The sequence below is a fragment of the Nerophis ophidion genome, linkage group LG05, assembly GCF_033978795.1.
Source record: "Nerophis ophidion isolate RoL-2023_Sa linkage group LG05, RoL_Noph_v1.0, whole genome shotgun sequence".
NCBI lineage: Eukaryota > Metazoa > Chordata > Actinopteri > Syngnathiformes > Syngnathidae > Nerophis > Nerophis ophidion.
The window spans coordinates 36,710,719-36,729,606 of NC_084615.1; the positions used below are offsets into that span (position 1 = coordinate 36,710,719).

General features: G+C 41.5%; 1 protein-coding gene across 2 annotated transcripts; it reads left to right on the forward strand.

The window, feature by feature from the left end:
* The first annotated feature begins 868 nt into the window (after nucleotides 1-868).
* gpatch2 (G patch domain containing 2) lies at nucleotides 869-15,271 on the forward strand. 2 transcript variants are annotated; one of them, XM_061900744.1, is made up of 10 exons: nucleotides 869-1,050; nucleotides 2,740-2,983; nucleotides 5,284-5,828; nucleotides 6,878-6,942; nucleotides 7,046-7,243; nucleotides 7,499-7,559; nucleotides 7,749-7,788; nucleotides 8,122-8,186; nucleotides 8,313-8,401; nucleotides 14,308-15,271. In XM_061900744.1, the coding sequence occupies exons 1-10, from the start codon at nucleotides 1,001-1,003 to the stop codon at nucleotides 14,472-14,474; spliced, it is 1,524 nt and encodes a 507-aa protein (XP_061756728.1). In that variant the 5' UTR covers nucleotides 869-1,000; the 3' UTR covers nucleotides 14,475-15,271. The 2 variants fall into 2 exon arrangements, with proteins under 2 accessions (XP_061756728.1, XP_061756727.1); XM_061900743.1 differs by having other exon boundaries at nucleotides 871-1,050; nucleotides 14,305-15,271.
* Nucleotides 15,272-18,888: the final 3,617 nt, after the last annotated feature.

An 18,888-nucleotide genomic window follows, 5' to 3' on the forward strand; every position in this document is an offset into this window, starting at 1 on the left:
TAATAAATTGTGTAATGTATTTATTTGACTGCGAGGAGATGGTGACTTGTCCAGGGTGTACCCCGCCTTCCGCCCGATTGTAGCTAAGATAGGCACCAGCGCCCCTCGCTACCCCAACGGGAATAAGCGGTAGGAAATGGATGGATGGATGGTTTTTATTTGAAATATGTCAGTACAAAAATGAGTGAGGAGACGCCGACTGGTGTGCTTGCTGGCAAATTTCCCTCCAAAATATAACTGTTACCAAGTTTTTTATAAATAAATAACATATATTCAAGTAAAACGTTTTGATACGTTCCCGTAATTATAAAATTTGAATATGTATGAAAAGTATTTCACAAGTTAGATTTAAAAAGTTTTTCTATATTCAGTAGATTCTCTACATAGTTAAATATTCTTAAGATTTTTAAAACAAATTCTTAATAATTTTGATAATCATATATTGAAAGTGATAACAACCTTAATTTCAATACCTCATAAAATTATGTTTGTTTTATGAAAACATAAAAACCTGGAAATGGCATCTTTGTCTGAGTTTAACTCCTGAACTTAAATAACTTTTACACTATACAGTATCTGAATTAACTAAAATGTATATTTATAAAATAAATACACTTTATAATACAATTTTACAATACAGGTTATATATTTGTAATGTTCCATTTGTGCTTAGAAATAGCATTTTTTACCGAAGTGTTACATTTAACAGCCGATTAAATAGTACCTGATAAAAAAGACTGTTTTCAAATACATGCACTTGTTATTTAAAGAAATGTTAAAAAAAATACAATAATGCCGTTCTGCAAACCCCCTCCCCAAAAAACCGTTACTTTAATTGAGTATTCGAAATCCCCACAGTCTATGAAGGCACCTGCACCTACTGCTGCTGCTTTCAGGAACCTCCTCCTCTCTCATTGTTTTTGTGTCAGGATGTTCCCTGTGATATCTAAATGCAATTCCGTTGTTTCTGGCTAAAGGTACCCGGCATTTGGTGGCTTTAATGTTCCGTGCAGCTAACAGAAAAGCCATCAGCAAAGAGGGAAACGGCTGGTAGGTGTTCTATTATTTAAAAAAAATTCACATTCAACTTTGTGTTTTCGCGTCCGTGAAAGCAGCAGCAGCCGGCTCGACTGGCTAAAAGAAGCTAGCCATGCTAACTGGTTAGCCTTGTAACCTCCTCATCTTTGTGAGTAGTGGCCTTTCTTGCCTGTCATACGACATGGAGTACGTGACTTCAACAAGTATGAATGAGACTACATCTCACATACGTAGTTGCTTTTAAAATGGCTGTCAAGGTATTTAACGGGAAGCGCGAGCTAATAACTGGTTAGCCTGCAAGCTAACAACAAAACAAGAAAAAGATTCGGAGGGCCCGTCCTCAATATATATTTTAGACTACTCCTATTATTTAGAGGTAAACTATTTAAATATTGTCTGTACGGTGGAATTAGTGAATAATATTTTTGCTGACGTGATCTTACAAAGGTGGCAAATGGTCGTGATTTTCGATTTAATTTCAACATGGTGCGACACTGATTAATTTCGCTGTCAGAGAATGGAATAACAAACAGTTGTACTGCCAGCTTATAGTTTGATGCTGCAAAAGTTTTGAGTGCTGTTTTAAGTTAAAACAAATACTGCAGACCATCCATCCATCTTCTTCCGCTTATCTGAGGTCGGGTCGTGGGGGCAGCAGCCTAAGCAGAGAAGCCCAGACTTTCCTCTCCCCAGCCACTTAGTCCAGCTCCTCCCGGAGGATCCCGAGGCGTTCTTAGGCCTGCCGGGAGACATAGTCTTCCCGTGTCCTGGGTCTTCCCTGTTGCCTCCTACCTTTCGGACGTGCCCTAAACACCTCCCTCGGGAGGCGCTCGGGTGGCATCCTCATCCGGCTCCTCTCAATGTGGAGGACCAGTGGCTTTCCTTTGAGCTCCTCCCGAATCGCAGAGCGTTTCACCTTATCTCTAAGGGAGAGCCCCGCCACTGGACGGAGGAAACTAATTTCGGCCGCTTGTACCCGAGATATGTCCTTTGGGGTCATAACCCAAAGCTCATGACAATAGGTGAGGAAGGGAATATAGATCGACCGGTAAATTGAGAGCTTTGGCTTCCGGCTCAGCTCCTTCTTCACCAACGGATCAATACAGCGTACGCATTACTGAAGACCCCGCACCGATCCGCCTGTCGATCTCACGATCCACTCTTCCCTCATTTGTGAACAAGGCTCAATATGTCTTAATTGTGGCCCTACGATACATATATACAAACTGTATATAAGCTTTATTTCTTTAAACCTTAATAATGTTATAGAGTACATGACAAAGCGGAAAGTAAGACGTTGCTATCTTTAACCACATTTATTAAAAACTACATTGCAAAACAGGGCCAAATGTATTTTTAAACTGCATGCAGAGGTTGATGGCTGCTAACAAAAATGCAGATATTGCAGTCTTGCAGGGTTCATACAATCAACATAAGTAGTTTGCTGACAGCCACAGCTGTTAATGCCAATGGTTTTATGACCGGGTCAATAGTGCCCTCCCCGACTCCCTGGAGTATATTTGCTGGAGTTCTCTATAAAATATGTACATTTGTGTGCTGAGTGTATGTGCAGTCAATTTTGCTTCTGACAAAACGAAAGGAAGCTCAGCAGGTGTAAAAAAATACATTTCCTCTAAAACCTTTTTCAAATATTTTCCACTTGCTGAGTAATGACAATACACTCGATCATCTTTCTTAAAGGCACTTTCGCCGGACTATGGACGAGCTGGTCCATGATCTGGTGTCAGCACTCGAGGAGAGCTCAGAGCAGGCGGCGCGGGGCGGCTTCGGCGATGGCGGTGACCACGCCCTGTCCGTGGGCTGCTTGTTGAAAAGACAGGCACGCAAACGCCGAGGCAGGAAACGGCGCTCGGACAACCCACACCCGTCCTGGGAGACGGGTCACCTGAGCGAGGGCTCGGAGTCCAGTGTAGAGGAACACAAGGTAAGACCATTTAGTTCTCAATTTTACTTTTCCATTGGCAGAAGCAGGTACCACAAGGTGCAATTTCTAGAATCAGGATCAGCTGGGGTGCAGTCAACATTGTAACGATGTTACCTTACCCCAGTTCTCCTGTGGGGCGCGCCTTGGTGCGATGTCGGGGACTGGAGACCATGCTTTATTAGTATAAGGCTTCAAACCCCTCTTCAACAAGCTGCACTGCAAAACGTGCTCATTGTAGCCATTAATGTTGACTTACTCATTGTGATAAAAAGTGATTTAATGTTACTGAGCAGTTGTAATTTATTACTATTTGGGTTGATTTCGTTTTAATTTTCAGTATCAAATGGTTTAAGCCGGTCAAAAAATGTTTATAGTTTGATTTAAAGGATTATTTTTTTTCAGGCAATTTGACACACTTGAAATATTTTTTGTTACAGGCTGAAAAAAACAATGTTAATAGATAAAATTTTTGTTGTAGATTAAATTTTTGTTGTAAGTTGATTTATATTAATTTCTGTTTTGTTTTCTGTTTGCTTTAATGTTAATAAGGATACAATGTTATGCACAGGTGTACTTATAACAATTTTATAGAAAAATAATAAAATAGTCGCGGCAAAGATCAGGGGAGACAAAATGTTTTCTTCTTCCTTGTGGGGCATAACAAAAAATTATTAAGAAGCACTGGCTTGCTTGCGCCAGGCCTTAGCTCATGTCTTCTCTTTGCTGCAGTCTTCCTGTTTCTTGCTGCCCTCAGCCTCCTCTGGGATAAGAATAATAGTAATGTTTAGTTGTAAGTGATGCGTTCAATAGGGCTTGGTTCTCCCAGGTTCATGATCTGCTTCTTATAAGTAGAACATTGACACACCACTTCTGCACACACAAAACTTACATTACCGATTTCAATGACTCTATAAATCAATCAATCCATCAAAGTTTATTTATATAGCCGTTAATCAAAAGTGTCTCAAAGGGTTGCACAAGCCACGATTACATCCTCGGTTCAGAACCCCCCCTGTCGACCGGTGCAATGGATGTTAAGAATGTAGTATATAAAGATTCAAGATTGTTTATTGTCATATGCACAGTTAAACAGTTTGCTGTACAATGAAAATCTTACTTTGCTAATCTACCCTTCAACAAGTCACATGGTACTTGGCTAAAAAATAAAATAAAAAGTAAAAATAAAAATGTTATATACAAGGCACAGTAAGTAACATAACATTATTGCACATTCTGATTGACAGTCAGCAGTATAAATATGGAGGTGACCTTGGGTCACAGCAGCAGTTAAGTGTCTTGAGTGAACAGAGGTGAAAAGTGTCTACAGTGATGGTTCACAGTTCAGGGGTAACAAACAACAGTGACTGTCTTTTGTTCAAAAGATACAAGTAAAACAGGGGTCTTTAGGGGGGGTAGCTAGCATTCACAAGTTAGAATTCACAAGCCTGATAGCCTGTGGGTAGAAACTGTTTTTCAGTCTCGTAGTCCTGGATTTCAGGCTCCTGTATCGTCTGCCTGATGGTCGGAGGCGGAAGAGACTGTGCTGGGTGTGTGTACTGTCCTTTATGATGTTGTGTGCTCTCCTGGTGGCCCTGGTAGAGTACATGTCCTGTAGTGAGGGGAAGGCTGCTCCTGATATGTACTGAGCAGTTTTAATCACTCGCTGGAGTGCATTCCTGTCCTTAGCAGTGCAGTTTCCATACCAGACCGTGATTGAGCTGGTAAGGACACTCTCAACCGTACTTCTATAGAAGTTGCCGAGAATTTTGGGTGGCATGCCAAATTTTCTCAGCCTTTTTAGGAAGTACATTTGCTGCTGGGCTTTCTTTATTGTTTGTTGGGTGTTGTGATCCCAGGTAAGGTCCTCGCTGATGTAGGTCCCGAGGAATTTAAAGGTTTTCATCTTTTCCACCTCTGTCCCCTCTATGTACAGAGGTGTGTACTGTGCACTCCTTCTCCGTGGGTCAATAATCATCTCCTTGGTCTTGTCTGTGTTCAAGGAGAGATTATTATCCTGACACCAGGCCACCAGTTCCGCTACCTCAGTTCTGTACGATGCTTCAGCTCCCCCGGTGATCAGTCCGACGACCGTAGTATAATCCGCATTCTTGATGATACTGGTGTTCTGGGAGGGGACATAAAGGGATGTTTATATGTTTTTGGTGCAGATTTGGCTAAAGGTGCCTCTCTTAATTAGTTTAAAAATGGTTGCCTATGCAGATCATCTGCATCAGAGGCAAGTAAGTGTATTGGCTCACATCACATTATCACAATATAGGGTGTATTGATTTTTGCTGCAGGACTATCGTGCCAGCACAGGAGGCGTGTCTGCCAACAGTCATGCTCGCGACAACAGCGACTCCGATGAGCAGCTCGGTCCCAAACGCCGCACCCCTTTGACTTCTGACATGGGCAGAGGCAAGCGCCCCTTGTGGCCTGACGACCTCGGCATCTTAGGAGCCGCAGAAGGAACACGCAGCCTTAGGCGACGCCGCAAGGTCAAACGCATGGCCGTGGACCCTCCTGCCGAGCCGGAGCCCCCTTCCACTATGATGCTGGCTCCTCCGCCCGTCCCAAAACCCCGCATGGGAGCCAGACCCCACAGACTGAGCCCCAACGAAGGCAGGGTGGCCATGGAGATCTGTGGAGGTGGGCTTTCGGGGCCGATGGGAAGGAAGAGCAGGATGAAGAAGAGGAAGCTGCTCCCCCATAGAGTTGGGGTGGAGGCTGCCGACGAAGGCGTGGTGGTGGAGAGCGAGGAGCTCGTTACATCTCCACTGGAGGCCTCCAAGGACAAGATGGAGCTGGAGGTGCAGAAGGGGTCAGATGAGGAGATGAGTGACAGGTGGTTAGCGTTTGTTTTTTCAAGGCAATACAACAGAAAAAATACATAAACTAGTAAATGTTTTTTTAAATGCAATAAATAATAATACAATGAAATAGCATAAATTAATACAATTTAGTTATTTAAAAACTAAATGCATATGTGCATTATTCAAGAAAAGCAGAAGTAAATATAAAACATCTTCACACTATTACTTGCATTTACTTAATCCTGCGTAAATGAATACTATTTAGTTATTTAAAAACTAAATGCATATGTGCATATGGGGAGGAGACCCTGCCCCAAGTGGAGGAGTTCAAGTACCTAGGAGTCTTGTTCACGAGTGGGGGAAGAGTGGATCGTGAGATCGACAGGCGGATCGGTGCGGCGTCTTCAGTAATGCGGACGTTGTATCGATCCGTTGTGGTGAAGAAGGAGCTGAGCCGGAAGGCAAAGCTCTCAATTTACCGGTCGATCTACGTTCCCATCCTCACCTATGGTCATGAGCTTTGGGTCATGACCGAAAGGATAAGATCACGGGTACAAGCGGCCGAAATGAGTTTCCTCCGCCGGGTGGCGGGGCTCTCCCTTAGAGATAGGGTGAGAAGCTCTGCCATCCGGGAGGAGCTCAACGTAAAGCCGCTGCTCCTCCACATCGAGAGGAGCCAGATGAAGTGGTTCGGGCATCTGGTCAGGATGCCACCCGAACGCCTCCCTAGGGATGTGTTTAGGGCACGTCCAGCTGGTAGGAGGCCACGGGGAAGACCCAGGACACGTTGGGAAGACTATGTCTCCCGGCTGGCCTGGGAACGCCTCGGGATCCCCCGGGAAGAGCTAGACGAAGTGGCTGGAGATAGGGAAGTCTGGGCTTCCCTGCTTAGGCTGCTGCCCCCGCGACCCGACCTCGGATAAGCGGAGGATGATGGATGGATGGATATGTGCATTATTCAAAAGCAGAAATTGATATAGAAATTATTCACAATATTACTTGCATTTATTTGTTCCTTGAATAATTTTTACACAATTCTTTAAGTCGTCGTTTATTAGTAACTAAAGACTTTTTGTTTTAGTGAGACCAGCAGTGTGAGTAACAGCAGTGACGGGGGTCTCTACACCAACGATGAGGGCAGACAAGGTACTTCCTCTTTGTAAAAGGTCAAAAGGTGTTAATGTTTAAAGTGCAAACACTAGTTTCACGGCTCATACATGTTGCATTCCCAAAATCCAACTTTATTTAGGTGACGACGAGCAGAGTGACTGGTTCTACGAGGGTGAGCCCGGCTCCGGTTCGGCACCTGGTGGCGCTTGTGGGGTGGCGGGGGTCATCCCCTGGTGGGAGAGGGACGCCGGCTCGGAGGAACTAGATCTGACAGACCCGGTCTTCAACAACATCCTTACAGGGTCCTTCCCCCTAATGACCACCGATGCCAAGAGAGGTAGGCGGGTAATGATAGTGGAAAGACGAGGTGGCCAGTAGAAGGGGCGAAAGGGACAACAATGTCAGTGCTCATCAGCAAGGCTTTTTTAAAAGTTTGAACCCAATCATCATTGCTTTTAGCACACAGTCTAGTTAATTACTGAAAAATACCTGGCACATGTCAGGTGTCTTACATTTTAAAGATCCTTGCACATCTCAAATAATATCTGTAATGTTTACCGATTCACCATTGAGTCTTCTGTGCACTCCTCAGGTTTCCAGGCCCGACTGAACCGTCTCCACGGACACCAGAAGCAGGGCTGCGGCGGTCAGGAGTGAGTTGTTTGACTCTTCTCTTAACAACAAAACAAAGTGATGTAGTGGGATCTAAACACAACCTGTATTTATAAAGTTAAAACATTTTCAAAGAAAGAGTTGAATAATGTTTTACGAGTTGTCGCATGCTTGCTGTTGAGTATTAATGAGAATATGACAAGCAAACTTTAAAGCATCACTTTGAACAGGCCATGGTTCAGCTCAGGTTCCAGGAGGGACCACGGACAGGTGAGTTTAAATAATTCCATTTTGCTGCCATTTTCCTTTGAATTGATGCATATATGATTTTGTCACTTATTTTAAAGTAATGGTAAAGTATGTTCAAGAGGTTAATTTAGCCTGCTGACGTGTATTTATATATGGTTGATTTATATATGCTAGTAAGGTAAACACCTCTGATAAAGGCTGCAGAAGCAAGGTAGCCGAAACTTGTCAGGTACAAAACTTTACCTTACTAGCCTTTATGAATCAACCATTTATAAATAATGATAAAGTAAAGTAATGCCAAAAAAACTAAACATTTGTGTAATTTTCCAACGTTGACAAAATATTTTGCTGCAGTTGCACTGGGACACTCGTTCAGACAGAGGCCACTGGAGAAGCTGCTCTGTAAAAACAGCCAACAGGTGAGGATACCCGTAAACCGCTGCTTATGACTTACCTCACCTCTTCCCTTCATTGATAAATGACCCTTGAATCCCAAATTCAGTGGCGGTCTTATTACATCATCGCATGTTTTTGTGCTTCTGCAGACAGACGAGCGGCCACCTCGGCTCCCTGTGCATGGGGGATGTCAAACGGAGGCGGAAAGCAGCTCCCCTCGGCTCCATGGTGCCCTCAGGTAATTTGGATGCACACCTCAATGCACCAGCTGGCGCTTTATTACCAGCTGTCGACTTTTCTTAATATATCTCTGCCATGGTTTTATTGGTGTGTTTTTGTGTTTGACTTTCTTCCCACAGTATTATTATGATATGAATACAATATGCTGTATATACATGTACCGTATTTTTTGGACCATAGGAGGCATTGGATTATAAGGACTGCCGACAAGCAGGTCTATTCAGGTCTATTTTCTTACAAAACACGCATCTGATTATAAAGCGTATTATAGGGGTCAGCCTATAATACGACTGTATAAGACTTTTTTTTTCTACATTTAAAACACTTTCTTGGGACAGTGACTTGGTTGGTAGAGCAGCCGTGCCAGCAACTTGAGGGGTTCCAGGTTCGATCCTCGCTTCCGCCATCTTAGTCACTGCCGTTGTGTCCTGGGGCAACATACACTTTATCCACCTGCTCCCAGTGCAACCCACACTGGTTTTAATGTAACGAGAGATAGGCTGGAACCTATCTCAGCTGCATTCAGGCAAATTGTGGTGTATATGTATATATGTGTGTGTGTATATATATATATATATATGTATATATGTATGTATATATATATATATATATATACATATATATATATATATATATATATATACATATATATATATATATATATATATATATATATATATATATATATATATATATATATATATATATATATATATATATATACTCCGATTGTAGCTGAGAGAGGCACCAACGCCCCCCGCTACCCCAAAAGGGAATAAGCGGTAAAAAATGGATGGATGGAGATATATATATATATATATACAGTGAGAGTAAAAGGTATTTGATCCCTTGCTGATTTTGTTGGTTTGCCCACTAATAAAGACATGATCATTCTATACTTTTAATGGTAGATGTATTTAAACATGGTGAGATAGAATATCAAAAAGAAAATCCAGACAATAACTTTAAGGAATATATTTTAATTGATTTGTATTTCATTGAGGGGAAAAAAGTATTTTATCCCCTAGTGTGCATTAGGATTTCTGGCTTTCACAGAGCAGTTAGACACTCCCAATCAACTTGGGAATTGAAGACTGAATTGAAGGCACCTGTTCTAACTAATCACCTGTATAAAAGACACCTAATCAGAGAATCAGACAGATTCCAAGCTCTCCAACATGGGTAAGACAAAACTCTCTCAGGACCTCAGAGACAGGATTGTTGACCTGCACAAATCTGGAATGGGCTACAAAAACATTAGCAAGATGCTGGGAATCAAAGTAACAACCATTGGTGCAACTGTTAGAAAATTTAAAAAGTATAACATGACCATCAACAGACCTCGATCTGGTGCTCCACAGAAGATTTCACCTCGTGGGGTTGCAATGATCTTGAGAACTGTGAGAAATCGTCCTGCAACCACTCAGCAGGAGTTAGTGAATGACCTCAAGGCAGCTGGGACCACAGTCACCAGGAAAACAGTTGGCAACACTTTGCGACGGAATGGGTTAAAATCCTGCAGTGCCCGAAAGGTACCCCTGCTTAAGAAGGCTCATGTGGAGGCCCGCCTAAAGTATGCCAATGATCACCTCAAAGATGCACAAAGTGATTGGGAGAAGGTTCTATGGTCGGACGAGACCAAAATTGAACTATTTGGCCTAAACTCTACACGTCGTGTGTGGAGAAAGAAAAATGCTGCCTATGACCCAAAGAACACTGCCCACCATCAAGCATGGAGGTGGAAGCATTATGTTTTGGGGGTGTTTCTCTGCCAAGGGCACAGGGCTACTACACCGCATCAGTGGGAAGATGGATGGAGCCATGTACCGTGCAGTCTTGAGGGACAACCTCCTCCCCTCTGCCAGGAAGCTGAAAATGGGCCGTGGTTGGGTCTTCCAACATGACAACGATCCAAAGCATACAGCAAAGGCAACAAAGGAGTGGCTCAAGAAGAACCATATTAAGGTCATGGAATGGCCCAGCCAGTCTCCGGACCTCAATCCTATTGAAAATCTTTGGAGGGAGCTGAAGGTCCGAGTTGCCAAGCGACAGGCCACCAACCTGAATGATCTCGAGAGGATCTGCAAAGAAGAGTGGGTCAAAATTCCCCCTGATATGTGTGCTAACCTTGTGGTTAACTACCACAAACGTCTGACCGCTGTGCTTGCAAACAAAGGCTTTGCCACCAATTTTTAACTGCTTTTGTCTAGAGGGATCAAATACTTATTTCCCTCAATGAAATACAAATGAATTAAAATATATTCTTGAAAGTTATTTTCTGGATTTTCGTTTTGATATTCTGTCTCTCCATGTTAGAATACATCTACCATTAAAAGTAAAAAATGATCATGTCTTAGTGGGCAAACCAACAAATTCAGCAAGGGATCAAATACTTTATATATGTGTGTATATATGTATATGTTTCAGTCATTAATTATTCTAACGGATCTTACTTTTTTGTAACATTTTAAGTGAATAAGTATACTTTTGCAGTTATTTTCACGTCCGTACAATAACTCAGATATGGTTACACTGGCGAGCAGTAGAGAATGTGGACTGATTTTTGGTCCAGAACATCCATCCATCCATCCATTTTCTACCGCTTATTCCCTTTCGGGGTCGCGGGGGGCGCTGGCGCCTATCTCAGCTACAATCGGGCGGAAGGCGGGGTACACCCTGGACAAGTCGCCACCTCATCGCAGGGCCAACACAGATAGACAGACAACATTCACACTCACATTCACACACTAGGGCCAATTTAGTGTTGCCAATCAACCTATCCCCAGGTGCATGTCTTTGGAAGTGGGAGGAAGCCGGAGTACCCGGAGGGAACCCACGCATTCACGACATATTTTCTTTTATTCATTCTTGAGGTATTTTATGCCACTTTATGATGTACAGTATATTTTCTAATGAGAACATATTTTGTTTTATTCATTCTTGAGGTATTTCATGCCACTTTATGATGTACAGTATATTTTTTAATGAAATTTCAAATTTAATTTCTCATCTATTATTACACCCAAAATGTGGTTTCTTTTACTCTTTCAATGTCTACTCTGTCTATTTGTGTTTAACTTTCTCTTCTACTGTTACCGAAAATCAATTATTTAGTTTTACTGATATTCAAAGATAGTCTGTTGTTGTCAAACCATTTATTTAATTTGTTCATTTATTCTGGTATTTGTTTTAGCTTCTGTGTCTTGTCTCCTAAACAGAACACAGATGTTGTGTTTATCTTCCACAAGATACTGTAGTCTGTGGCGCTCCAGTGTTGTTCGCAAACCTTTACTTCCCATACTACTAAAGTAGGTAGCAGTCTTTGCGTCCGGTAGTCACATGAGTGCTTTTTGATCATTGAGGAGATCTCCTGAAACGGGTTTGGCCATCCATCCATGTTCTCATTAATACACGACTCTGGTATCCAATATTACTACCATCTAGTGGTCACACTTATTACACATTGTACCACAAATTGCTGCGAGGTTGGCATGCACAACCAAATATGATACGTACATTAGGTACACCGGGTTATAAGGCGTAGTATCGATTTTTAAGAATGAACAGATTTCAAGAGCATTGTATAGTCCGAAAAATATGGTACACGTGTCTTTGACACATTCATGTCACTTTCAGTTGGGCTTTTAAAATAGTGTTTTTTTTATCACTTTCCTTTGGGCTTTTAAATGGCATTTTTAAAGTCTTACCCTATTAAAGCCGTTAAACAAACGTGTGTTTTTATATCATTAAAAATGCCGTAAAATTATCATAAATGCAATTACATTAATATAAAATTAAACAAGCAAATAGGGCTTCATGGTGGCAGAGGGGTTAGTGCGTCTGCCTCACAATACGAAGTTCCTGCAGTCCTGGGTTCAAATCCAGGCTCGGGATCTTTCTGTGTGGAGTTTGCATGTTCTCCCCGTGAATGCGTGGGTTCCCTCCGGGTAGTCCGGCTTCCTCCCACTTCCAAAGACATGCACCTGGGGATAGGTTGATTGGCAACACTAAAATTGGCCCTAGTGTGTGAATGTGAGTGTGAATGTTGTCTGTCTATCTGTGTTGGCCCTGCGATGAGGTGGCGACTTGTCCAGGGTGTACCCCGCCTTCCGCCCGATTGTAGCTGAGATAGGCGCCAGCGCCCCCCGCGACCCCGAAAGGGAATAAGCGGTAGGATGGATGGATAAACAAGCAAATATTGAAAAGGCCAAAAATGATATAGATAAGTTTAATATATTGTTAAAATAAAATAAAAACTATGCTGTCATTTTATATTATTTTACACAATTCAATAATTTAATGGATGATTTAGTAGGTATCATATTATTTCCTCTAGAAATTATATACATTTTGGAGGCCTGAATTCTTGTATATGAACGTGTTTTTAGGCTTTTATTTCCTTGCATTGCCCTCATTTTATTTACTTCTTCTACCCCAGTACACTGATGTGACCTCAAGACACATTTAACTAATAGTTGATAATGAGAAAGTAGCGGATTAGCGCTCTTTACCATACCTCCTTTGCCCCCCATCGTAGCTCCTTACCCTGTTTCCTATGCTGGACAAGACTCATCTGTTAGTCATGCTGTCAGCAACATAGGATGCCGCTGGATAAGCTCTTCAACCACTCTGCTACACATTTCAAGCTCTTGCAGGAGAGCAGGTGGCGGACAAATGCAAAAAGTTTGGCCCGGGAACCAGCCTAGAAGTCAACCGTTGTGTCTGTAAACGAGTAGGCGGCTTAACCCCACACTGCGTGCATATACAGCAAGGATTAAAAGGCCTTAATGGGCAATTTTCCTGTCACTGGACACTGAACTTCCAGGAAGACATACAATGACCACACAACGGCAATGCGACATACTCAGAGCTAGATTGCCCTTCTTGTGCTTCTAAATAGGGTCAGCAAAATATTTTATAATGCCTCTCAGTATCATATAGTGTAGCTGTACATCACTGCAAACTACATGCGCAATAATCAACTTAAAAACTGCAAAGAGGGCATTGCAAAATAGAACTTAACAACTTAATTTATTTACATAAAAGATTAGGTTTTTGAGTGCTTGAAAAAGTGGGACAAGAAAACAGTTCTCCTTTAGCACGTGGTCATTTATGAACCAATAAGTTCCAAAACACAGCACCAATATAAGCATGTAATAGTGATAAGCTGAGCCTGCAAACAAAGTTTCTACATTTTGAGAGCAACTTTTTAAACTTTGTACAAAGTTATAGAAAACTGTAGGACTACTCATGTTCCTTCAGCTTCTGAAATTTTGTAGAATTCATAAAACCTACGTCAAGATGTTACCTAAAGCCACAGCTGTTACCACCAGTATATTTTTTGACCCATTGCCAGTGGCGTTTTTTTGCCTCTTGGGCGCGCCTCAAGGATGGGGGTGGATCGAATAGTGTGTCAAACGAGCATCCTCTACACTACAGGACAGTTACTCACGACCCCATAATGGTCACATGAAGTGGATTAATTTAATCCCATTGATGAGTTCACAGTGATCCAGCCCTCAGGTTAATTAGAAGGTACACAAGTAAAGTACAGCAATAATTGCTTGAAAATGTCATCCTAAATATTGTTTATAAGTACATATATTGTAGGCTAGTCCTTTCAAACAAGGAAAGGGGGGCAAACACAGGGTACCATTGAAGCTGTAACGGCTAATTCCTGGTGATTAATTGCATAAATGTCTTAATTGCCTTGCGCTCGCAATATAAATACTTGCCTTCTGCCACAGTGCAGCTGGGATAGGGGTAAGAGGTAGAAGATAGATGAATGGATATAGAAGAGCATTTATGTTTATGTAAAGGCACAATGTTGAGCATTTTTTTGCAGCACTGTTCTTACTGATCCGTAAGCTTCCCTCAACTATTCCATTTAATTCATTTCAGCAGTGGTCGGGGAGAACATGCCCCCCATCCCGGACACCAACGTGGGCAACCGCATGTTGCAGAGCATGGGGTGGAGCCCGGGCTTGGGCCTTGGCCCAGAGGGGCGGGGCATCACTGAGCCTGTCCGGGCCTTACAGAGACCAAAGGGCGCAGGTTTAGGTTTCATCTGACACAGCACAGTTCTGGGACCTAAAAAGCGGGCTAAGGAGTGAGACGTCACTGCAGGAAAATAGCTGTACAGGAGGCATTGGAAAAAACTCTTTCCCATATTGGGGAGACTGCAAGGACCCTAGGAGCTGGTGAGTGGATGTGAGCTGAAACTCCATGTTGGAGGATCTTTTATGGCCTTTCTTCCTCATCAGCAACTTTCAGGCCACCAGATAAAGTGACCACACAGCTTCAGTCGGCAGGTCAGCGGTTTATTTATGAATAGTTCCGTCTGATGTTGCGCACAAGTCTGGACAATACCTCAAGATAAAGGCTGTATGAAGTTACACTATATGGAAGTGGATGGACCCTCTACGTTTAATCACGTACACAATGTTTATCCTTTAAAAGAAAAAAACAATGTTTTGCACACCAATAAGTGCATTTGCAGCAATATGTCCCTATTATATTTTAGTTATAAGATTTTAATCTTGACTGACATTTAAATTGTTTTAATGTTCAAGTGGAGGCTTGGAAAATTGTTTAAATTATGTAATAAATGTAGTCGATTGATTCATTGAAAGCTGGTCAGAATTTTAAAATAGTACGCAGGATTTGCATTTGATTATAAAGAAAATCAATAAAAAAGATGCTACTTTGCATATTTTTTGAGTTAGTATTTCTTTAAATTAGTTTTTGTCTTGACACTTGCAAGTCAGTCAGTGTGACTGTATGTGATCATATATCCTGTGATGACTTATAAAGATGCTCAAAATGTACAGGAGAAGTCCAATAAAGTGATGTGGCACTGAACTGAGAATTGACAATGTTGGTGAGAGTTTTACTTGTTTTTCCCCCCATATTACATACCTCAAATCTTTCAAATCACTTTCATCTGCTGTCCTTTTTCTATTGGTTCACCGTCCTCCCCAATCACTCTGTTTTAAGCCATTATCGTTTCCCAAAATGTGAGTTGCCAGGAGACCTCCAAGGGAGATGCAGCAGCTTAAGAAGAAGTAAAATCTTTTTCAAACATGTTAAGCTAACTTCAAAGTCAAGTCAATTGTTTTTGAGTTCCTTAAAATCAGCTGTGATGTGGGGTCAGAAGAGGGAAGAGAGGCAAAAATACAACATAAATTTGAGTCTATGGAGTTGTTGTTATAAATGTGTTTTCTGTTTAATTCCAATTATTTTTTAACATTTTTTAAGTACAAGTCACTGGTTTAGCATATAAGTATATAGGGCTGAAGTCTTAGTTGAGGATATTGCGATCCAAAACGAACCTCTGATTGCGCAATCTTATATAAACTTGGGTTAGCTCAAGAAAATAATTTTAGCAGAAACATTCATTATACACCAGGACTTGTTACAGTGTATGTATTATTTAATAAAAGTAACAATATTATTACTCAGATAATAAATTGTACATAAATTCATATGGGGAGGCAAATTAATTTGGCTCACCTTGTGGGGGGGGGGGGGGTGGGCGTATAATGCAGGTTCTTGTCACTCATCTTTCTACAGAGAGCAATTTTTTCCCCTACATTTAAAACCCTCTGTTGTGGTTTACATAACATGACATGGTGGTCCTTTGGCCAAAATTTGGCATAGATTGTTTTACAGACCATCTTTAAGCTGCTTTCTGACCATGTTACACAGGAAGTGCCGTTTTGTGGGTGGTCTTATTTACCTGCCTCCACTTTGAGTGTCTTCTCCCCATCAGCATGTCTTAGTTTTTAACACTTTCATATAGTCTACTGACAGATATAAGAACTATATACTTTGCATAAAAAATGGCAACCGCAGAGGATGCATGTGCATATACAAGCCAATTTGCCCCACAACAAGAGGATAAAGAAGAAACTTATTGAACATCAGACTACAATGGCCGACTCGTGCAAAGCTCCTCAGGTGGAACCTTACCATATATGGAGATATTGGAAATTGGAAAAACATAGCAAATGGGGCAAATTCCAAACGGCTCATTTGGAGGAAGAATGAAAATAGTTTTCTTTCTATCTCCGCGATGTCTGCATGGTTTGGTTTCCTATTTTTGGGACTCATGCAGATCCAAAATATACAAAAACAGGTACCAGTAGGTAAGAAAAGTTGCTTTTCCATAATTGGTCCCCTTTAAAAGAAAATGAGGACTTTTTCCACCAAACAGCTTTTTTTTTTTGGAGAGAAAGGTGCATGGATCTCTGTATACGGTTAATGGTAAACATCCAAAGGAGTCAGTGCCTCTCCAGCCATGAACCCATGTCACTTGGTTTTTGGTAACAGGGGAGGTCCCAACCGCAACTTGCAGACCCTACCCAGATGTCCTAAACTACCTTTGTCTAAGGGCCTAAAATTTTCTCAGCTGACAATGTAGAGGCCAGTTTTGTAAAAAAAAAAATCAACATAACAAATACAAAAAATAAATAAATAACGGTATGTTACCATTCTCCCTGACTGGAAATTTAACCCTTGGTCCATGACTTTGAGAGCAAGCATTAATACCCAAGGCGCTTAGAACATAACTTCTCTGTTAATGTGAATTTTATATCTAAAACTCTGGTTTCATTGTGTTATTTTTGGCGGCTCGGATTAGGGTCTCGGGCCACCGATTGAGGGCTTCTGCTCTAACCTGTCTCATTCTTTCAGATCCTCTTCTCACACCGATTGAGGGCTTCTGCTCTAACCTGTCTCATTCTTCCGGATCCTCTTCTCACACCACCCCCTTTGCATTCCATCTCACCCAGGTTTACCTTACCTCTCCTTATCCCTTTGCACATCCTCATGGTGTCTTCAGTTTCTCCCTTGTTCTCTTTGACTCATCTTTAGCTTCATTTTCCATGCTGCCCTCTTCCTTTCCCATTGTTTTCTTCGTTTTGTCCCATTGCTTCCTAAGTCCATATTTTCATGTTTGTTTAATTTATTTTACCATCCTTTCTTTCACTTATTCTTGTCCTGTGAAATGCTCTTTTGTTTATATGTTCTCCCATCCCATTCTCTTGCATCCTGTCTTGTCTCCTCCATCCTTCCATTCTCCCTTCCGTCCTTCTTCCAGTGAGCTGTTCCTTCCCGCTCTTCTCCTCCCAGACACATTTTCTTCTGTCTGACACTCTCAGGACTCCCCTGTGAGCCGAGCATGGCAGGCAGGTTGGTAAACTTGGATGGGAGGGAGGAAAGGAAGGAAGGCATGTGTGTAAAAATGTCTGTGTGTGTGTGTGTGTGTGTGTCTGCTGCATCACTGAGCCAGAGCCCCGAGGCGAGAGCGTTTGTCCTTGAGACTTGACTGCAGACGTGGAGCAAGCATCCAGTGGAGGAAAGTGACAGTAAGTACCCCAACCTGAGACATCAAGATGGATGTAAAACTAGCAAATATGTAATGTAATTAATACATACATATTTTCTTATGTGTGGTTTGTATCTGATCTGGATTGTCATAACGTCGGGATCAAGAAGGAGTGACCATGTAGGTGAGGTTCCTTCTGCTCCCAGGTGAGCTCATCGTGTTGTTTTTTCATTGGTTGCAATAACGTCTGCTGTGTCACTGCGTGTGTGGTATCCTACATAGTTCATAATCTCATGGTTCCATTTAGTTTATAAACAATATCTGGATTTTTTTGCCAGAAATGCTGAAAAATTATTGGTTTAAAAAATAAAAATAGTAATATAAAGCATACATTTCGAGCGGGTTTTCCCAATAAAATGATTCTTTTAGGGTTTAATAATGCAAAAGTAGATATATCTACATCATCTTTGCTGTTTTAGGTGGTTCTTTTTTGTTTTGCACTCAAGATATACACTTCAGATGCTCAATTTTGTGCTTTTATGCTCATTTTTAACCAGTCTCAATCTTGAAACAGAACAGTGTTTTGAAATGGGATGATCTGAAGGCGCTTCTATTTTTGTCATTCAAGTGTAAAATTAAGTTATCAGTTGCTACAATATTAGGACCATGGTGATTAAAATATTTAGAGATATGACTATATTATTCTGTCAGTTTGATCCAATTGTCTCGTAGGATAATGAGGGAGAACCATAGTGGTAGTATCTTTTCCATCAAAAACATGTGGGTGTGTGCGTGCTGTATATCTACCCTTTTTTAGGGATCAACAAGGAAAAGTACCTTCCATATGAGGACCAGTGAACAAATTAAGACCGAAATCATGGTCCCAATACGGAAAAACATTGCATCTAATAGAAAGCCAAATTCAAGAGTCCTTGAACATTGCTCCAAAGTCAGGATTTTTTTGTTGATTTATTGTGCATACAAAAGTAAACATTGACAGGTGCAAAGGCAGCATATATGATAAAACTAGACAGCAGCTAAAGAAGGACTTCCCTATTCACCCAAAAAACCCGCCAGGTGAACAGCAGATTTTACGACTTACAGTGCTGATATAAGACAAACCCACGTCCCATATGTTTGCACGGTACAAAGACTAT

What these genes read in the sequence shown, in the direction of transcription:
- gpatch2 (XM_061900743.1), top strand. Translation starts at nt 1,001, where the DNA reads ATGTTCCGTGCAGCTAACAGAAAAGCCATCAGCAAAGAGGGAAACGGC. An exon ending in TCTGTAAAAACAGCCAACAG is followed by an intron (nt 8,187 to 8,312) that starts GTGAGGATACCC and finishes GTGCTTCTGCAG; the next exon opens with ACAGACGAGCGGCCACCTCG. An exon ending in CGGCTCCATGGTGCCCTCAG is followed by an intron (nt 8,402 to 14,304) that starts GTAATTTGGATG and finishes AATTCATTTCAG; the next exon opens with CAGTGGTCGGGGAGAACATG.